The sequence below is a fragment of the Bos indicus genome, chromosome 6 (assembly GCF_029378745.1).
Source record: "Bos indicus isolate NIAB-ARS_2022 breed Sahiwal x Tharparkar chromosome 6, NIAB-ARS_B.indTharparkar_mat_pri_1.0, whole genome shotgun sequence".
Taxonomy (NCBI): Eukaryota; Metazoa; Chordata; class Mammalia; order Artiodactyla; family Bovidae; genus Bos; species Bos indicus.
In genome coordinates this window covers 57,410,256-57,433,115 of record NC_091765.1, presented here as the reverse complement: position 1 = coordinate 57,433,115, position 22,860 = coordinate 57,410,256, and the positions used below count along the sequence as shown (strand labels likewise).

At 40.0% G+C, this 22,860-nt stretch overlaps 1 protein-coding gene across 2 annotated transcripts in view; it reads right to left on the bottom strand.

Moving 5' to 3' along the window:
• Positions 1–1,421: 1,421 nt before the first annotated feature.
• Positions 1,422–22,860, bottom strand: part of NWD2 (NACHT and WD repeat domain containing 2) — a 127,014-nt gene continuing 105,575 nt past the window's right edge. For both annotated transcript variants that reach the window (XR_011567144.1, XM_019962128.2), the window contains exon 3: positions 1,422–1,582. Coding sequence is in view for 1 of the 2 variants with exons in the window: in XM_019962128.2 (XP_019817687.2) it covers positions 1,427–1,582 (156 nt within the window). In the remaining variant the exon portion in view is untranslated. The remainder of the gene's footprint in view (positions 1,583–22,860) is intronic.

The following is a 22,860-nucleotide window of genomic DNA, read 5'->3' as shown; positions in this document are numbered from 1 at the left end:
GTCTTTCTGGTCAGTTTCAAGGTGACAAGACCCCACTCCCACACTCTTGTGCTTATGCTGCTTTAGGCACCCACCTGCTTCCTCTCTCCTGAGCATGCCACGCACGCTCCCCAATTCCTCTCCTGGAAAGCTGTGCGTGCACCGTCCACTTGGTTCTTCCCTGTCCCTCGTCCTGCCACCGCCTCCACAGTCACCTTACTGGTGAGGCTTTCTCCACCTTTCTACTCAAAATAACAAGTCTCTCCCCTCACTTCTCTTCCCTCTCTTCCTTCCTTTTTGTATTTTTCTCCATAGCTCTTGTTACCATCTGACTTGTTGTTTACTTGTTGCTTTGATATTTATCTGCCCTCTCTTGTTAGTCCCACATAAAAATGATGCAAGTCCCACATAAGAATAATCCTCCATGAGGAAACAAAGTCTTACCTTTTCAGTACAACTCTAACATTAGTCATAAGAAACTGACCTACAAAATGATCATTTCATATAAATCTACTTGCCCCAAAACTAAGAGCATTCACTAGGAACAGCATTCACTAAGTAGCTGGTGAATAAATGAATAATTTATCCACATACTAAAAATATTATAGAACATCCTTTATGTACTTTACCCCTTATGTGGAGTTTGAATATAAATGGACATGCAAATACATATTAAAAGCTTTTACTGATACACTGAATCTAGCTTTTAATTGTATACTATGACATTTTCTCCACTAGTAATTCACAAGCATCCATCAACCTCAGAACATCTGTGTGGAAAGGGCCAACTTCCCTATCAGCTGGTAGTGTTTGGGTTCAAGATAAGGTCTTTCTTCAGCTAAATTAAGGCCATGATTTAGTGCATCATCTGTCACAGAGTGATCTGCTTCTCTTACCACCACTGTGTTTACACAGAGGACTGGATTTGGATTTGGATATCCCTTTAGAAAATAATGACAAATTAATGATAATGTTCCACTTGAGCATCTCTGGCTGAAAATCACCATAAAAACAATTTTTTTCCACATGATATCAATTCCTATTGGTGGATCTGACACAGTGTATTTAGTTGAACAATGTTTCAGCCACAGTGTTTAAAGAAATATGCCAGAAATTCTAATGCTGAGAAACAGATACTAGGATGGAATACCACATGATAAAATGTAAGGAAAATGAGGATACTTATTGGAGGACTGAGTAATCCTCACTGGTGATCACAAGGTGCTTGGAAATTGTTGTCAACCCCAAGCCCTCCCTTTGATTACCACTTCAAATTATTAACCATTAATTTGCAGTGCTGTTCATGGCAAGTGGAGGATTTTGTCCTCACACACTGAGGACAAGGAGACAGTTTAAGAATTTTAAATAGATATAGAAGAGCAAGTATTTCCCTCCCCCGATTCTAAAAGCCTTTTAAGAATCACAAATCAAGAATTCTCACATTCATCTACAATTTAATATAAAGCATTAGTGTTTCTATACCCACAACAAAACATGGACCTGCAGAAGTTTTCAAACAATCTTCCAGCAGCTTCATGCGGGTCTTCTGGAGCTCAGGGCTGTCCCATTCATCTTCATGAACTCCCCAGTACAGATCTATGACCTGGGGACCCAGAGAGGAGGCAGTGTTAATTCACCTGCAGGAAAACTCAACTGACATGTAGGCTTTATTCTTATTCACAATATTAAGCTAATATGACTTCTAACTTTTCTCTTGGCAGCATGTTTTGCCTTTGATAGGGAAAATGATTTTTAAGATTAATCTAAAGGGGTATTTTTTTTTTTTAATACCATGATGGTTTGGGGATGAACACTATAATTTCTTTTTTTTGTCCCTGATTATACTGTTGACATGGGCCCAGAGAAAATGAAATGTTAAATGTCAGAGGCTTTTCAGTGCAGGCTTTCATTATATTGAAATGGCAACAGGATTTCAGAAGTCTGAAAGCAGCTGGGATGTAGTTACTACATTATCTGAGATAAGGAACAGTGTGTAATTTTACACTGTGTCTCAATATGAGAAGGGAAAACCACAATGGGCATTCGCATATACTGACCCAAAGTTAAATAAATACATTTCTTTAAAAAAATAAAAAAAAAGAAACCTGTTATCCCATGGGGACATTTTGCTTATATCTGTTATCTCTAAGCCCCTAAGCAGCTCAGCTTTCATCACTACATATCTGAAAAAATGTATATAGAAGACAATGAAAGGGATACCTTACAGAGAAGTGAGGATAATGGGATCCTCTGTCTCCTTACTTCAAAGACTACAAGGAAAGATTCTGAGAATCTGTAAGAACTTGTACAATTACACTCTTTGAAAAATTTGCTATGGAGAGCAGTATGAGTTTCATTCCCTTTACTCAACTGCTATCTGCATAAGGTAAACGTTTCTAATTGTAGCTTTGAAGAATTCTTCTTTTCCTTATTTCCTATAAGCAGAAAAAAGAACCCTCTCCTTACTGTTTGCAAGGCATCCAGTGAGATGGAGACCCAGGGCATGGATCCTCCAGTGTGCCCCAAGTACTGTGTACTTCCCTTCTTTTGGCCAACACCCCACATAAGTGTCTGTACCAAAATCTCTGTCTATCTGCACTTGAATTTTTAGGTGGCTGATGGAGATATAACAGATTCTTTAAAAAATATTCCTATGGCCCAGGCAATGAGTTCTATAACATATGAAACTATGAACACTTATTTTAGGGTTCTTGCTTTAATATTAAGAAAGGGGAACATCTGAGATATAACTTCACTGTCTAATATGAGAGCCATTAGCTGTGGTTATCTAAAAGTTAATATAAACTAAAAAATTCAGTTCAAATGCTTACTAGTCACATGCAGTTACTGACTTTCATGTTAGAAAGTGCAGATATATTTATATATACTTCACCATCACAAAGTTTAACTGGACAGAACTGTAAATTACTGAACTTCTTATACTGAAATTACTAAACAAGACATTTTTGACCATCTGCCAATAAACTGTCAAAATAAACACACGAATCTGCAATGTGAATGATAACTCGGTTGTGCCATACACAAACAACCATACACAGAACCTGGTCCCCATCCTTTTGGCTGACACTGTTTGAGGATCTGAGGAAAGGTATGATTTAGAATAAATGAGATACAGAAATGGTAAAAATGAAAAGTTGATGTAACAAAAGCTGTAAATATATACCTGCTATTCCAGTCAAACCTTTAAGTGACATAAAATTATATAAAGTAATAATGATGTCATTGTAACTTATTAGATGTTGAATATATAATAACAATAGCACAAAAAGGGAGAAAAGGGAACAGAGCTATAAGGGAGTAGTCTTTCTATTGCTGAGTCACTTAAGTCATGTCTGACTCTGTGTGACCTCATGGACTGTAACCCGCCAGGCTCCTGTGTCCATGGGATTTCCCAGGCAAGAATACTGGAGTAGGTTGCCATTTCCTTCTCCATGGGATCTTTCTGATACAGAGATTGAACCCATGTCTCATGTTTTACAGGCAGATTCTTTACCACTGAGCCACCTAGCTCAATGGAATTAACTTAGAATCTGCTTATGATTTATACTAACAATATGTATATGTCTTTAACTACAAAGAAAAATTACTCAAAAATAGTGAAAAAATCATTAAAGGAATTAAAATGTTAAACTAGAAAACAGTCGCACACTGCAAAGCAAAGCAAATAGAGGAAAACAAATGACAAATATGTAGAATAAAAGTAAAATGACAGAAGTAAATCCCATTATGTCAATAATACCATTATGTCAATACATTAAGTGTGACTGATTTAAACAATACAAAGGCAGAGACTGATACTGGATAAAAGCAAGACTTGACAATATGCTTCTACAGGAGATATACATTGGGCTGCTGCTAAGTCGCTTCAGTCGTGTCCGACTCTGTGCGACCCCATAGATGGCAGCCCACCAGGCTCCCCCATCCCTGGGATTCTCCAGGCAAGAACACTGGAGTGGGTTGCCATTTCCTTCTCCAATGCATGAAAGTGAAAAGTGAAAGTGAAGTCGCTCAGTCGCGTCCGACCCTCAGCGACCCCATGGACTGCAGCCTTCCACGCCCCTCCGTCCATGGGATTTTCCAGGCAAGAGTGCTGGAGTGGGGTGCCACTGCCTTTTCCGATACATTGGGCAGATTGGTTAAAACGGTGGAAAAAGATTTATCACGCCAACACCAACCATAGGAAAGCTCACAGGGCTATTTTAATATCACAGAAAATAAATTTTAAAACAATATAACTAGAGATGAAGAGGGACATTTTATAATAAGGGTCCATCCAACAGGAAGATATAACAATCATAAATGTATGTGCAACAAAGAGCCTTAAAATACATGAACCACAAACTGACAACAGTGAAGGAGAAACTGACAATTCAACTGTAACGACTGGAGACTGAATATCTCATTCAATAATGGGAAGAAGAACTAGAAAGAAGATCACCAAAATCCTAGAAGACTGAAGCAATACCATAAACCAACTAGTTCTAATGTCTTAGGACAATCTATCTAACAACAGAATGTACATTCTTAAGTCCACAGAGAACATTCTCCAGGATAGACCATATGTTAGATGATAAAACAAGCCTCAATAACCTTAAATAGATTTAATTCATATAAAGTATGTTCTCTGAATACAATGGGATGGTATCAGAAATCAATAACAGAAACTTGGAAAATTCACCAGTATTTGGAAATTAACACTCCTAAATAACCAATGAATCAAAGAAGAAATTACTAGGGAAATTAAAAATTACTTTGAGATGAATGAAAAATGAAGATACAACATACTGAAACTGTGAGATGCAAGTAAAGTAGTACTTAGAGGAATTTAGACCTATAAACACCTATATAAAAATTAAGATTTCAATAATTTAACTGAAGACAATAGGAAGAGGAGATCAAGGGCAAGCCAAAGCAAGCAGGAGGAAGGAAATAATAGATGACAATGGAAATTGATGAAACAGAATAGAAAACTTAGAAAAAACAAACCAAAAATTGGTTCTTGAAGAGATCAACAAAGGGGACAAAACTAAATGAACAGACCAAAAAAAAAAAAAAAAAAAAAAGCTATCTAAAATGTGGGGTGAAAGAGGCTATAACTATTAACCTTACAGAAACAGAAGAATTATTAGAGAATACTATGGACATCTGTGTGCCAATTAATTAGATCCCTTACATGAAATGGACAAATTCCTAGAGAGACACTGGCTATGTAAATTGACTCAAGATTGAATAGAAAATGTGAAGATATTTATGACAAGAGATTAAGTAGTAAGTTTTAAAAAGCTGCATAAAAAGAAAAGCCTAGGTTCAGATGGATAAACTGGTGAATTCTACCCAATGTTTACAAAAGCATTTGTATCAATTATTCAGTCTACAAAAGAACATTCCTAACTTACTCTGAGACCAGTATGATCTTGGTATCACAGCTAGACAAAAATATTATGAGGAAAATACAAAGCAACATCTCTTATGAAAATAAACATCCTCAACAAAAGTACTACAATTCCTAACCTGGTAGCACATAAAAAGAATTATATAACACAACTAGGTGGGATTTATTCCATAAATGTAGCATTAGCATCAGAAAATCAACTAATGGGAGACACTATATATTAATAAAGGACAAGACCCATATAGTCAGTCTCAACAGATACAAAAAGAGTCCAACTAAATCCAACACTGCTTCGTGATTTAAAAAAAAACAACCCTCAACTATTAATAGAAATTAACTTCTTCCACCTGAGTAAAGGACATGTTTTAAAGAAAAACATATCTAACATGATACTTAAGGAGCACTGAAAGTTTTCTACCTAAGATTAGAAGCAGAAGAAGGATACCCAGTATTTCCACTTTTATTCTACACTATACTGGAGGTGGAGGTTCCAGTCAGGGCAACTGGGCAAGAAAAGAAATAAAATAAGTCCATAGAGGAAAGGCAAAAGCAGATCCACCTGTATTCATAGATCACAAAATCTTATATATTGAAAATTCTAAGGAAACCACTAAAAAACTTACAATTAATGAGTTGTGCAAGGTTGTAGAATACAAGATCAATGTATAAGATCCAACTGTAAAACTCAATATTCAGAAAACTAAGATCATGGCATCTGGTCCCATCACTTCATGGCAAATAGATGGGGAAACAATGGAAACAGAGATTTTATTTTCTTGGGCTCCAAAATCACTGCAGATGGTGACTGCAGCCATGAAATTAAAAGATGCTTGCTCCTTGGAAGAAAAGTTATGACCAACCTAGATAGCATATTAAAAAGCAGAGATATCACTTTGCCAACATAGGTCCATCTAGTCAAGGCTATGGTTTTTCTAGTAGTCATGTATGGATGTGAGAGCTGGACTATAAAGAAAGCTGAGTGCCAAAGAATTGATGCTTTTGAACTGTGGTGTTGGAGAAGACTCTTGAGAGTCCCTTGGACTGCAAGGAGATCCAACCAGTCCATCCTAAAGGAGATCAGTCCTGGGTGTTCATTGGAAGAACTGATGCTGAAGCTGAAATTCCAATACTATAGCCACCTGATGTGAAGAACTGACTCATTTGAAAAGACCCTGATGCTGGGAAAGATTGGGGGTGGGAGGAGAAGGGGACGACAGAGGATGAGATGGCTGGATGGCATCACCGAGTTGATGGACATTAGTTTGAGTAAGCACCAGGAGTTGGTGATGGACAGGGAAGCCTGGTGCTGCAGTCCATGGGGTCGCAAAGAGTTGGACATGACTGAGCAACTGAACCGAACTGTACTTCTATATACTAGCAGCAGCAATCTAAGATAAATTAAAAAGTCCATTTAAGAGCATGAGAAAGAATAAAAAGCTCATAAATAAACTGAACAAAAGAAATGTAAATTTTACATTTTGAAAATTACAAAATACCATTGAAAGACATCCCCTATAAATGGCTGGGGGGAGTAAATATTAAGATGGCAACACCTCTAGATAAAGCTATAGATTCAATGCAATCACTATAAAACTTCCAGCTGGCTTACAGAAATTGACAAGCTGATCCTAAAAATCATATGGAAATTCAAGAGACCCAAAACAACCAAAATAATCTTGCAAAAGGAGAATTAAGTTGGAAGACTCACACTTCCAGATTTCAAATTCAGTATGAAGCTACAACACAATTGCACTCATCTCACACACTAGTAAAGTAATGCTTAAAATTCCCCAAGCCAGATTTCAGCAATATGTAAACCATGAACTTCCAGATGTTCAAGCTGGTTTTAAAAAAGGCAGAGAAAGCAGAGATCAAATTGCCAACATCCAATGGATCATCAAAAAAGCAAGAGAGTTCCAGAAAAACATCTATTTCTGCTTTATTGACTATGCCAAAGCCTTTGACTGTGTGGATCACAATAAACTGTGGAAAATTCTGAAAGAGATTGGAATATCAGACCACCTGACCTGCCTCTTGAGAAACCTATATATAGGTCAGGAAGCAACAGTTAGGCATGGAACAACAGATTGGTTCCAAATAGGAAAAGGGGTACATCAAGGTTGTATATTGTCACCCTACTTATTTAACTTATATGCAGAGATCATGAGAAATGCTGGGCTGGAAGAAGCACAAGCTGGAATCAAGATTGCCGGAAGAAATATCAATAGCCTCAGATATGCAGATGACAACACCCTTATGGCAGAAAGTGAAGAGGAACTCAAGAGCCTCTTGATGAAAGTGAAAGAGGAGAGTGAAAAAGTTGGCTTTAAAGCTCAACATTCAGAAAACAAAGATCATGGCATCCGGTCCCATCACTTCATGGCAAATAGATGGGGAAACAGTGGCTGACTTTATTTTTCTGGGCTCCAAAATCACTGCAGATAGTGACTGCAGCCTTGAAAAAGACCCTGATGCTGGGAAAGATTGAGGGCAGGAGGAAAAGGGGATGACAGAGTATGAGATGGTTGGATGGCATCAATGATCAATGGACATGGGTTAGGGTGGACTCCGGGAGTTGGTGATGGACAGGGAGGCCTGGCGTGCTGCGTGCAGTTCATGGGGTCGCAAAGAGTCGGACATGACTGAGCAACTGAACTGATGAAGCTACAATAATCAAGATAGTGTGATACTGGCATAAGTGTATTCAATGGAATAAAATTAAAAATCCAGAAACAAATTCTCACACTTATGGTCAACTAATTTCAACAAGGGTGGCAAAACAGTCAACAGTATTGTGATAACTGGACAATTACATGCAACAGAGTGAGGTTTTATTCCTACCTCACACCATATATAAAAATTAACTAAAAATGGATCCTAAACATAAATTAAGAGTTAAAACTATAAAATCATATTCTTATAGAAAACATCTTTGTGACCTGGATTTGACAATGATTTTTTAGATATTATTGCGAAGTTATAAATAAGTAAATTAAATTTGACTTCTCAAAATTAAAAAAAAATTGTGATTCAAAAGACACTAACAAGAAAGTGAAGAAGGCACCCTTAAAATGGAAGAAAGTATTTGCAAATCATATTTGATAATAGGTTTGTATCTGGAATATATTAGGAACTCCTACAACTCAATAAGACAATCCATTTTAAAATAGACAAAAGATTTGAGTGATATTTCTTCACAGAATATATACAGATTGCCAATAAACAATAATCTAATCAATATTACCACATGAAAAGATAATTTCATTAGTCATCAGGGGGATTACAAATCAAAACTACAAGATAACACTTCATACCCACTAGGATGGCTATGATCAAAAAGACTGATAACAAGTGTTGATAAAGATGTGGAGATTACAAACCTCATGCACTGCTGGTAGGAGTATAGAACAGTGCAGCCACTTTAGAAAACAGTCTGGCAGTTCCCCAAATAACTGAACAGAATTACCACATGATCCAGCAAATTATTCTTGGTATATACCCAAGAGAGATGAAAACCTACCTCTAGACAAAATATTTGTACATGAATGTTCATAACAGTAGTATTCATAATAGCCAAAAAGTGGAAACACTTCAAATGTCCATAAACTGATCAACGGATAAATAAAAATGATATACATCACACAATGGGGTATGTTCTGGCAAGAAAAAAGCAATGAAATACTGATACATGTTACAACATGGATGAGCCTTGAAAATGCTATCCTCAGGGAAAGAAGCTAGTCACAAAAGATCACCTGTTGCATGATTCCATTTTCATGAAAGGTCTAGAACAGGCAAATCTATACTGTCAAATAGTAGATCACTGGTTGGCCAGGGCTGGGAGGGAGGGGAATAGGGCAATTAGGAAGTGATGCCAAAGGGACAGGATTTCTTCTTCGGATGATGAAAATATTCTAAAATTGATTTTGGCAGTGATTACATAACTGTGAATACACTAAAAACACTGAATTGTATACTTTAAGTGGGCAAATTTTTATGATACATGAACTGAATTATCACTCAGGAATACTCTGCACATCTAGCTTGGACTGTGATTTTCTACAGGTCTTACAACTCCAATTCAAAGAACTGAGAGAGTAAGAACAGAAATGTTTAAATCATGCACTTGGTACATGAAGAGCTAAACAATAAGATCTCACTAAATATATGTGAACAAATGACCAGGGTAAAAGTCAAAACAAGGCATTCACTTATTTTTTAAATAGAAGCCTAAATGTCACAAGATTTATTTGCCATCTATGGGAGTTTTTATAATCATTTTTGCACCTGTTATTTCCTTAAAATCTGGCCACCCCTGCCTTCACCCAGGCCTTCATAGGTACATGTATCCTTACTTCAATTGCACTGTTTAAAGAAAAGCTGGAAGTAAGAGAATATTTAAATTGTTCTTTCTCAAATGTCTTTATGAGCAGAAAATGATGAAAAATAAAATCAAGCAACCATGAAGACAAGGAAGAAATAAATAAATGAAACATTTAGCTTATGCCACACAAAACACCATTATGGGCAAACAGAAATGCCATATATCCACATAATCAATAACTGGCAAGAAGTGGCTTGAACCCAAAGTGCTCAAAAAGACAAGATTTATCATATACTTTAAAAATTAAGTTTAGCTTTTGGCCTAATGTCCAAGCACTGCAGACACTAGAATCTAATTTACTATTTATTGGAATACTACCTTGTTGACAACACATTTTATGTGTCTTTGCTTATTACATCATTAAATATAAAAGCTTAGGAAAGTAATTTGATTTTATCTTTTTTCACTTAAAACTATCTAACTTCTTTAAAAATATTCTCAGGGAAGCTAATTTATCATGCTCATTATAATGTGCTGAATTGGTCTGAAAACAAAAAAAGCCAGAAAATAAAAGCTCTAACAAATTTTACCAGTTGAAATCAGACACAATCATTTAAATACCAAGATTACTGAACAAACAATAAAGCAACTGTGTAAGAAACAAATAATAACCTTACGCTTTATCAAAATAAAACAAAAACAATTTATAATGGTTTCACATTAAGAGCCTCTGAAATTGAAGTATTTTCCAAAATATTTTCCTTCTTAATTTTCCCATGCTATCGGACACTGTGTGTGTTCAGTAGCTCAGTAGTGTCTGACTCTTTGCAGCCCCATGGGCTGTCGTGCGCCAGGCTCCTCTGCCCAGGGAATTTTCCAGGCAAGAATATTGGAGTGGGGGGCCATTTCCTACTCCAGGGGATCTTCCCTACCCAGGAGTCTCTTGTGTCTCCTGCATTGGCAGGCAGATTCTTACCACTAGTGCCACCTGGGAAGCCATATGACACTATCCGAATGCAAAAAAATGTAACTACAGAGACAAGATGACTGGTTCTGGTGTTGAACAAACACGGTACTAAGATGGAGGCTGCTTCTCAAAGGTATTACCATGGGAGGCTACACACTCACTCTGATGATTCTGCCCTTGCCTAGGGCATTTGCTCTGTAGGAATTATCTTGTTTTGTACTGAAAAAACTCACATTACTTATAGTTAGGAGTTTGTTTCTATTAAAATAGTATTTCTCTAGTCTTACTGGTCTTTACAAGACATGGCTTTGAAAAGACCTTTTGCTCTTTAAAAAAAATAAAATTTAATTAAAAAAATTTAATTGGAGGATAATTGCTTTACAATGTTGTGTTGGTTTCTGCCACACATCAACATGAATCAGCCACAGGTATACATGCATTCTTATGCCTCAGACTAGGTTTGTCAGATACTGTTTTCAGTGATAAGCTACGGTTTATGAATCTGGAAATTCTTACTCTGGTTAAGAGTGACTTTCCCCAGATGCATGGGATACAAGAAAGGGGAAAAAAAACCAACCTGACAAGAACAGAACCAACTTTGGGTTTTTCACTCAGGCACGTTATTTGTAGTCACTTTATTAGAACTATTGCAAATACTGATGACTTAGGTCACCTGCAGATTTTCTCTTGGTCGAGTGTTATCTGATAGGATAGATGGGAGCATGACTAAGGTATCCTGATTTCTGAGAAAATTGAGTCCTAAATCAAGCACAAGAACAGGTTGGCCCCAGTGGTCATACACGCTCCTCAGAAAGAGGATCCAATAGCGTGAGTGAGGATAATGTTTCATTCAAAGCCTCACAAAGATGACTAACTCCTCAAACCTGATGCCTCTGTGTCTTGGGAGATGTGGCCTCGGGACAGTCCTAACAACGAATGGTAATGTGATGGTAAGGAAGGACTAAACACTCAACTAAGGCAGGACCTCTGACTAAGGCTTAATGAACTTGGGGACACAAAGAAGGTACCAGAAGTTGTTGAAGGCAGAAAAGAAGCTGCAGGTCAGGAGCTCCATGCATCGATGTTGAGACCAAGCTGGGGAAACTCACTGCATAAAGGAACCTTAGCCAGGCTGCAACGAGATACCAACTTCCTTCAGGGGCAGAGCACTTGACCACAGGCAAAGACCCAAGGATGGCCCTGCTCTGTCTGGGGAATATCAGCCACCACTGTACAGGAGTGACCTGCTGTGCACACCCATGCCTGTATGACTGCTAGTTTCCTAAATCATCTCCCTGCTCCTCTCCTTGCTCCTTCTCATCCACTCACTACCCTACAGGCAGAGGAATCTTTTTAAAATGCAAACTGATGGCCTAGTTAAGATTTCCTTTCATTCTACCAGACACTATACAGAGTAACTTACTTACTCCTTAAAACATAGGAATAGGCAGAAATATCCCTATTTTGTAAATGAAAAGGCTGAGGCATAGAGAAGTAACTTGCTCAAAATTACACAGGTAGCAAGCAGCAGATGCGGGGTTTGAACCTGGGCTGCTAACATCGCTTTACAGTATTTTCCAGGCTTATGCTTCCTATCACCCGAAGACAGAGTCTAGAATCTGTGACCTGATTTATGAGACCCTGCACGAGCTGAGCTGTGCTTAGTCGCTCCGTCGTGTCCAACTCTGTGCGACCTCATGGACTGTAGCCGGCCAGGTTCCTCTGTCCATGGGGATTCTCCTCCAGCTTCACCTTATACCATGTTGTCACTCATGGGTCATATTCCAGCTGTATATTCCTCACACACATTTGTACAACATGTGTATACATGAGTACACATTTATATATTCACATAGACTTACATATATACAGGTATAAATTATATACCTAAACATTTATATAAATTTTCATGAATATATAAGAGGCTTTATTGGTACACTAAGAACACACACCCTAGGGCCAAAGAGCACTGATTCACATTCTGACTCTGCCACTTATTAGCTGTGGGATCTCTAATAGTTACTTTCAATATTTCTAAGTGTCCTTATCTAAAAAAATGCAAAGACAGAATTTACCTCCTAGGCTCCTAGGAAAGATTAAACAAGTTAATATACATACTGCACTTAGAATAAGTGCCTGGCAGGCAGTGAGTGCTACATAAAATTCCTTCCCAAATTTGCTTATGAAAATATGTTCCTTTTGCCAGAAACGGTCTTCTTTTTAACCTGGCCATCTACCCAGCCTTCAGAATTTTCCACAGACTGGTACCAGTTCCTCAGCTGGCCTTCCTGTGCCTCTAGGTTCCACAAGGCATCCCCATCATGCAGGCCCCAAGCTCTGTGCATTTCCTCTGCAGCAAGCACCAGCCCAGTCAGCATCGCGATGACTGTATTCTCTGTGAGACTGTAAACTCCCTGAGGGCAGGGACTAGGTGTGTTTTCAACACTAGAGTATCTACTGCATGCACGACTTGGCCTAGGCAGAGCAGAGGCTCAATAAATGTCTGTGAATAAATGAGTGAAGCCCATGGGACCCAAGTGCCTTAACCTGCCCTGGGGATGTAGGGTAGACATTATGAGGAAGTAAGACAGGAGGCCGGACCTGAAGGATACAGGCACAGGAGACTGTTCTTCAGAGAGGGTATCTAGAGGCACCTCAAGATAGAGCAACAATGACAGAAAGGTGATGTGGCCTGCCAATGTAGACAGAAGCTCGAGGCATCATAATTTTTGGAGCTGAGAGGAAACAAGATTGGGCTGAAGAAACACTTTGCTTTATAGATAAGAAAACTGGGCTTCAGTTACTTTGTCAGTTGTTTATAACTGATTATTGACAGAGCAGACCTCTTAAATGAATGTTCTTTAACTGTGCAAAGACTTGTTAAAAGGTCTCCTCTCCTTTCTATAAGAAATAGAAAATAAGGATGGAAAGAAATAGCTACCTTGTGTTCAGAGTTTGAGAAAGACTTCATGGTGATTGGACCTGACTGGGGTACTTAAGTGTCACCTGCAAATGGGGATCTCTCATTCTGTTTATTGAGGGACTAATCCTCTTGGGTGATTTCCAGAGTTTGTGTAAGGAACAGTCACAATTTAGCAGAGTTACATGTTCAGCAAAGTACAGCTCCTCCAATAAATTCTGGAGTTTCCCACAATGCCACTGCTCTATAGAAGATCAGCTATATGTACAAAGTAAAGGAGGAACAAAAATCCTGTCTTGGGAAGTCAGGCTTAAGAATTCTAGAGGAGCCATTCCATACTGCAGAAATGTTGAGCCAGTATTTAAAATTCAGCTGGAGCAAGAAAGGTCAATGGTGACATAATGCTTTTCTTTCCTTTTATCACCTCTACTAGCTACTAATCTTCCTTTCCCCCTTTTTATAAACTGGCTCATGGATGGGAGCAGGATGATGTAACACGCTTATAAGACTTTTACAGAATAGCAATCTTGGTAAGACCTGCCCAGGCTTTGACAGACAGAACCAAAATGCGAAGCAAGCTAGACAAATTGAAGTGCTGGCCTGAGTGAAATGATGTGTGATTCAATAAGGGGAGATGCATTTCACTTTAGAAAGAGGCACACACTTGATTAATGGAAAATGGGAAAGGAGTGATTAGTTGACAATGTGGAGAAAAGACCAAGGGAATGACAACACATCCTGTTAATTACAAAGCCAATGATGTATTTTGGCAACTCAGGAAGCAAAATGCATTTTGAGATTCCTGAGCAGGCAGACAGTCGGGAGGAAAAAATGAATATAGAGGAGACTGGGCTCAACTGAATATGAGGGTGGTGGTGGAAGAAGATGCAATAGAGGAAAAGCATGTCAACACAACTGACAATGGACCTTCGGTGTGAGACTAAGGAATTGACTAGTTCAGTAATCATTAGTAAGGTCAAACTAATATAAGACTCATAATTTCACTGACCTGTGTACATCTTGGATGGACACAGAGAATATAGCTTCTTTATTTTGTCTAAAGTTTCTTTGGTCTGCTGTCTAAGTCTCTATCCTCTGGTTATCAGGATAAAATGAGCTTCTGTTCTATTCAGGTACCCTAGTTTGAATTAATATTTCCAAGGACTTTTTCAGTTCAGTTCAGTTGCTCAGTCGTGTCCGACTCTTTGCGACCCCATGAATCGCAGCATGCCAGGCCTCCCTGTCCATCACCAACTCCCAGAGTTCACCCAAACTCATGTCCATCGAGTCCGTGATGCCATCCAGCCATCTCATCCTCTGTCGTCCCCTTCTCCTCCCGCTCCCAATCCCTCCCAGCGTCAGAGTCTTTTACAATGAGTCAACTCTTCATATGAGGTGGCCAAAGTACTAGAGTTTCAGCTTTAGCATCAGTCCTTCCAAAGAACAGCCAGGACTGATCTCCTTTACAATAGACTGGTTGGATGTCCTTGCAGTCCAAGGGACTCTCAAGAGTCTTCTCCAACACCCACAGTTCAAAAGCATCAATTCTTTGGCGTTCAGCTTTCTTCACAGTCCAACTTTCACATCCATACATGACCACTGGAAAAACCATAGCCTTGACTAGACAGACCTTTGTTGGCAAAGTAATGTCTCTGCTATTTAATATGCTATCTAGGTTGGTCATAACTTTCCTTCCAAGGAGTAAGTGTCTTTTAATTTCATGGCTGCAATCACCATCTTTAGTAAGTGGTTATTCTTTTTTGAATCAAGATGCTGACTCTTGAAAAAACTGCAGCTTTCCAATCCCCTCCTTCTTTTCCTAAGATGATGTCTGGGTGGTCTCATTCTGAAGGGGAAAAATGGATCGCTAGGGCACAGTCCCAGGTGATGGCCATCACTGGCAGCAAGGCTGGTTGGGGCAGCTCTAACCTAGGTATACTGGCCTTTCCCTCTCAGATTGGTCAGAGCCTGGTACTGCTCTGCAGCCAACTACGGCTACCCTGCCCTGCTGGGGATGAGAAGTCCAGGCCTTGGGCCCACCCTCCATCCAGTGTTTCCACCCTAGGAGAGGTGTGGTCACTTCTTCCTGTCCTCGAGAATAACAATAGCTCTTACCTCAGCATATGTGATACATGGTAACTGAGGGTAGCTTGAGAAGGTCAATCTCATGGTCCCTTGTTGCCATGGCCATCATGTGGCCACATCTGGGTGTGCTGGGAGAGGTAGGGGCAGAGCGGGGACTGCTGTGAGGCCAACTCTTTTCAGAGTCCTAAGCAGGGAGCAGAGGCAAGCTGTTCTCATTTATCTAACCCACCTCCCCTTTTTTGAAGCCCAACTCCAAGAAAGGGAAAGGGCTAGCAAGTCTACTGAACTCTGCCCCTCTGTCTTCTTCATCATTTTCCTAGAGACCACGTCAGGTGGGTCCTAGCTCTGCCTTACTGACAAGCTGGGCCTTCTCTACGTAGCAGATCTTCAGGATCAGAGTCCTCAGTGCTGATTGATATGCTAAAGAAGTGATTTAAGGAATTCAGAGCTATCTTCTCACAAGCTAACAGTGTGATTTCCAAGGTTTTTGTCTGGCTGCATAAACCTTTCTTGTGTACAAGACATATTTCTTGAATCTTTTTCCCATTCACATTTCTTCTGACACAAAGCACCACCCCTCAGACAGATGTCTTGATGAAAGGCCTTTTACTATATTAAAAAAAGGCAAAAGAAAAATGCATGTGAATAATTTCATGATGCCAGATTCTTAATCAGGAGCAAGACTTAAAAGATGGATTAAAAAAAAAAAAAAGGAACACTGGTTAAGTGTTTTCCATATGCCAGGAATGCTATGTTCTCTCACTGAATTCTCGTAATCCTGGAAGATAAATACTATCCCATTCATTTTCCAGAGGGGTCAGCTGTGTGTCAAAATGATCAAACAATTTCCCCAGACTCACAGGATAGATAATTTGCAGACCTAGAATTTGAGTTCTAGTTTTTCTAACAGAAAAACATATGCTATTTCCACTGTATCCCATAAATTACATAAAGTGTTATATCCTACTGAATATAAAGCATCACCAGTAGTAGGCTGCTCTAATATTGTACATTCCACTAAAAAAGAAATGCACTGTCAATTACACCATGACACACTATTTGTAAGACAAATACTAATTTCTGAGATGAAAAAACATGCATCTTAGAATGAATGAAATTTGGTAAACACAGTTCAAATAAGGTTATTTGAGTAGCTGCTGTGCTGTGTACAGTCTGGACCAGAACACACCACCACCCAGGGTAAGGAAAGATCAAGAGAATGTTACCATAGATATTCAGCTATCAAGATATGGAAGCCTGAGTAAAGACAGAGCCCTGTGAGATCAAAAGACAAGGCGAACTTCTAGGAAACAGTGTCCAGTGAATCAAGGGGAACGGCTATTTGGATCTAGGTTGTAAAGAGTGTAGAATGGACTGTGAGCCAAGATTTTAAAGTCTAGAAGACTGAGAAACGGTAACAACTGGGAAACTGGGAAAAGGGAGAAAGACAGGTTCCATTTTTGATACTTTAACATCAAAAAACAATTCAGGTCTGTTCAGTTGCTCAGTTGCGTCTGAATCTGTGACCCCATGGACTACAGCACACCAGGCTTCCCTATCCATGACCAACTCCCAGAGCCTGCTCAAACTCATGTCCATCGAATTGGTGATGCCATCCAACCATCTCACATCCTCTGTTGTCCCCTTCTCTTCTTGCCTTCAATCTTTCCCAGCATCAGGGTCTTTTCAAATGAGTCAGTTCTTTGTTTCAGGTGGCCTAAGTATTGGAGCTTCAGTTTTGGCATCAGACCTTCCAATGACTATTTGGGACTGATTTCCATTAGGATTGACTGGTTTGATCTCCTTGCAGTTCAAGGGACTCTCAAGAGTCTTCTCCAACATCATAGTCCAAAAGCATCAATTCTTCGGTGCTCAGCTTTCTTTACGGTCCAACTCTCACATCCACACATGACTACTGGAAAAACCATAGCTTTGACTAGATGGACCTTTGTTGGCAAAGTAATGTCTCTGCTTTTTAATATGCTTCTTAGGTTGGTCATAGCTTTTCTTCCAAGGAGCAAGTGTCTCTTAATTTCATGGCTGCAGTCACTATCTACAGTGATTTTGGAGCCCAAGAAAATAAAGTCTGCCATTGTTTCCATTGTTTCCCCATCTATTTGCCATGAAGTGATGGGATGGGATGCCATGATCTTGGATTTTTGACTGTTGAGCTTTAAGCCAGCTTTTCCCACTTTCCTCTTTCACTTTCATCAAGAGACTCTTCAGTTCCTCTTCACTTTCTGCCATAAGGATGGTGTCATCTGCATATCTGAGGTTACTGATGTTTCTCCTGGCAATCTTGATTCCAGCTTGTGCTTCATCCAGCCTGGCCTTTCTCATGATGTACTCTTCATGTAAGTTAAATAAGCAGGGTGACAATATACAGCCTTGATGTACTCCTTTCCCAATTTGGAACCAGTCTGTTGTTCCATGTCTGATTCTAACTGTTGATTCTTGACCTGCATACAGATTTCTCAGGAGGCAGGTAAGGTGGTCTGGTATTCCCATCTCTTTAAGAATTTTCCACAGTTTGTTGTGATCCACACAGTCAAAGGCTTTAGCGTAGTCAATAAAGCAGAAACATATGTAATTACTCCTGTAACTCTAGAGGAGCGGGCAGAGATGCTGCCATGGGGCTCACTCACACAGGCACCAGCTTAAGAAGATGGCATCTAACTGGGGGTCTAGAGATAAAAAAGGTAGATAGGTCTGGATCTGTGCTGCCAAAGGAAATATGAAGAGATGGAACCTCAAGCAAAGAAGAGAAAATTCTAGACCAAAGGGGCCTCAGGAAGCACCTTCACCAAGGACGAGCACTGGTCACTCTGGTGCCTTCAAGCAGCACCACAATGTCAACATGGGGCAGAGAGCAGGTTTGGCAAGGTCTTCCTGCTGACTGGAGCTGCAGAGTTCACTCACACTTCCCTACACCCTAGGAACTCAACACCTGCCTGGCGGAGAGAAGGAAAAGGACTAGGCCAGCACAGGAGTTCCTGTTCTGAGACCAAGTTGTTACAGATAATTGCAAGAGTTTTAGGGAATTTAAAAAAAAAATCTGTACTTAGCAACACTGAAAAAGGTAACAAATGGCACTTATCAAGACAAGGACTATTCATCTAATACTGGGAAATAAGCATTTCCATCACCTTCACCTTTTAATTTCAAGTAAAGTTTAAGTCTTTAGATAGCAGGCAAATGAACTGCTTGACCATAAGTTTTAGTCTGTTGCCTCATTTAGTTATGTAGTCCCAATTCCACAGCATATTTGAAAGTTGCATTAATGATTTCAGGTTATGCATCTGAAAACTGTAGAAAGGTGCTCACTATCCAGTTCTATAAGAATTAAGTCATTAGCCACTGGAGTCACTGACCTTAAACACACCCTGAAAGGAGACTGGAGCCCTCTGTATTCTGGGTAACCTGGTGAGATAGGCCTTCATAGAAATTTTATGAACCTGGATTTTTGCATCTTTCCATACTTCAGTTCAGGTCAGTTCAGTCGCTCGTGTCTGACTCTTCGCGACCCCATGAATCACAGCACGCCAGACCTCCCTGTCCATCACCAACTCCCGGAGTTCACCCAGACTCACATCCATCAAGTCAGTGATGCCATCCAGCCATCTCATCCTCTGTCATCCCCTTCTCCTCCTGCCCCCAATCCCTCCCAGCATCAGAGTCTTTTCCAATGAGTCAACTCTTCGCATGAGGTGGCCAAAGTACTGGAGTTTCAGCTTCAGCATCATTCCCTCCAAAGGAATCCCAGGGCTGATCTCCCTCAGAATGGACTGGCTGGATCTCCTTGCAGTCCAAGGGACTCTCAAGAGTCTTCTCCAACACCACAGTTCAAAAGCATCAATTCTTCGGCGCTCAGCCTTCTTCACAGTCCAACCCTCACATCCACACATGACCACAGGAAAAACCATAGCCTTGACTAGACGGACCTCTGTTGGTGAAGTGATGTCTCTGCTTTTGAATGTGCTATCTAGGTTGGTCATAACTTTCCTTCCAAGGAGTAAGCGTCTTTTAATTTCATGGCTGCAGTCACCATCTACAGTGATTTTCGAGCCCAAGAAAATAAAGTCTGACACTGTTTCCCCATCTATTTCCCATGAAGTGACGGGACTGGATGCCATGATCTTCATTTTCTGAATGTTGAGCTTTAAGCCAACTTTTTCACTCTCCACTTTCACTTTCATCAAGAGGCTTTTGAGTTCCTCTTCACTTTCTGCCATAAGGGTGGTGTCATCTGCATATCTGAGATTATTGATATTTCTCCCAGCAATCTTGATTCCAGCTTGTGTTTCTTCCAGTCCAGTTTTCTCATGATGTACTCTGCATAGAAGTTAAATAAGCAGGGTGACAATATACAGCCTTGACGTACTCCTTTTCCTACTTGGAACCAGTCTGTTGTTGCATGTCCAGTTCTAACTGTTGCTTCCTGACCTGCATACAGATTTCTCAAGAGGCAGGTCAGGTGGTCTGGTATTCCCATCTCTTTCAGAATTTCCCACAGTTTATTGTGATCCACACAGTCAAAGGCTTTGGCATAGTCAATAAAGCAGAAATAGATGTTTTTCTGGAACTCTCTTGCTTTTTCCATGATCCAGCGGATGTTGGCAATTTGATCTCTGGTTCCTCTGCCTTTTCTAAAACCAGCTTGAACATCAGGAAGTTCACGGTTCACGTATTGCTGAAGCCTGGCTTGGAGATGAGTGCACTTAGAAAAGCACTAAAGTCATTAATTAAGATACCCTGTCCTGGTGACCAGAAGCAACCTGCTACTGAGATTCATGGTTTATTGCATGCTCATTACTTTGCCAAAATCACATATGTACCCATCTCCTCCTTACCTCTTGGAACAGTTTCTCAGAGCTCTCTGAGAAGCTGTCTCCTGGGCTACAGTCCACAGTAAGACACAAAAAAACATGATTCATAGCTTTTACACTGTGTGTGTGTGTTTTGTTGTTGTTGACATGCTATACTAATGCAATGTCCCAAAGTGATCAAATATAAGTTACTAATGTGACTAGTGAAAAATTATTTTCTGAATCATCATCTGGATTTTTTTAAACATGTTCAAATGAATTTCCATCCCCACTGCAGTTCCTCTAATAAAGTCTCTCCATCACCTGCAGCAGGACACATCCCTGGGCAGTAAGGCTCTCCCTGCTGTTAGAATGGGCTCACCTTGACCACTCCCTCTAGAACTTCACAGACCCGCATGGAAGCCACTGACCACATACGGCTGCTGAGCACCTGAAATGTGGCCAGTCTGAATCAGGATGTGTTATGAGTATAAAATATACACTGGACTTTGAAGACTTAGTGTGAAAAAAGGATATAGGATAACTCAGTAATTTTTATGTTGCTTGTATGTTGAAACGATGCTTTGGATATAAAGTGACATATAAAATACATTCTTAAATTTTTTTTTTGTTTCCTTTTACTTTTTAAAATGTAGCTGGAAAGTTTAATTGCATTTGTGACTTGTACCTGTGGCTCCCATTATATTTCTTTTGCACAGCCCTGGTCAAGACTCTCAGCTTCTGGGTCTTATTCATTTAATCAATAAATTCACTGTAATCAACATTTATTATGTATATAAGATGAACTAGGGTCTCTAAAAAAGACTGGTGATAAAAAGATATAAATAATATGACTTCTGATCTCAAGGAGCTTCCGGTTAGTGGTGGAAAAAAAAAAAAAAACATTTTAAAAGCAATTAAAACAATACGATACATGCTATTAAAGTAGAAAATTTTCTAGTCATTGGCATGGGGGACAATTTAAGGGCACACCACACAAAGGGCACAGTGAGTCTGCAGACTCAGGGGAATAAAAAGAATCTATTTGGGAAACTGAACGTAGATTGTTGTTACTGAGTCACTAAGTCATGTCTGACTCTTTCCGATCGCATGGACTGTAGCCTGCCAGACTACTCTGTCCATGGGATTTCCCAGGTAAGAATACTGGAGTGGGTTGCCATTTCCTTCTCCAAGGGATCTTCCCGACCCAGGGATCAAGCCCATGTCTCCTGTATTGCAAGTAGATTCTTTAACACTGAGCCACCAGAGAAGCCCACAAATGTAGATTACAAAGGCTAAAACAGGCTGCCTGTGGAAGAGGGGACAGACAGGACTCAGTAGTAGACTGGGGTGGGGAATGGGGGAAATGGAAAAGAGAACCTCACATTCCAGGCTGAGAAGTACAAAACGTGTCTTGCGGATGAATGAGTTGGTTTGTATTTCAGAGATACCACAGCAGTAATACAATGGAGGAGGTCTGGGGATGGAGGGGTTGATGTTGGGAAGGAGGAGGAGGAGATGAAGGCCAGCAAGATAATCTACTGCATAGTCAAGATGACAGTAATATAGACTAGGACAGATGGCACAGACTGAAGAAATATTTAGGAGGAAAATCCTGCAGGTATTTGGGATTTAGTGGATGCTAAAGGTGAAGAAAAGGAAACAGGATTACTAAGATGAAGTGAAGTGAAAGTCGCTCAGTCATGTCCAACTCTTTGCTACCCCATGAACTACAGAGTCCACGGGATTCTCCAGGCCAGAATACTGGAGTGGGTAGCCTTTCCCTTCTCCAGGGGATCTTCCCAACCCAGGGATCGAACCCAGCTTTCCTGCATTGTGGGTGAATTCTTTACTGGCTAAGCCACAAGGGAAGTCCAAGAATAACTGGAGTGGGTAGCCTATCCCTTCTCCAGGGAATCTTCCTGACCCAGGAATTGAACTGGGGTCTCCTGCATTGCAGGTGGATTCTTTACCAACTGAGCTATCAGGAAAGCCCCGGTTTCTAAGATGATGTGAGATAAATATGAGGTGCCTGTCAAAATGTTTGCTATCAGAAGGAATTCTTAAGAAATGATACTAAGTTGAGTGGCTGGACTGAAATGAAATTGCTTTCAAAATGCACCAGCGGCTAAGTGCCCAGATCAATCAGATATCCTGTTAGTGGTCCCTGCCCTCATCAGGTTTACTCGTGCTCAGGGTACCTGCTGGGATGGGGGAGACTGCTAAGAATTCAGGGAGGAGAAAGGGGATATTTGGGAATCTGAAAAAAACTTCTTAGAAAGCAAGGCCTGGAGCTGGATTCTGAAAGGCAGGAAGCACAGGAGAAAGAGTATTTGTAATAAGAAAGGAAAACTGAAACAGATGGAG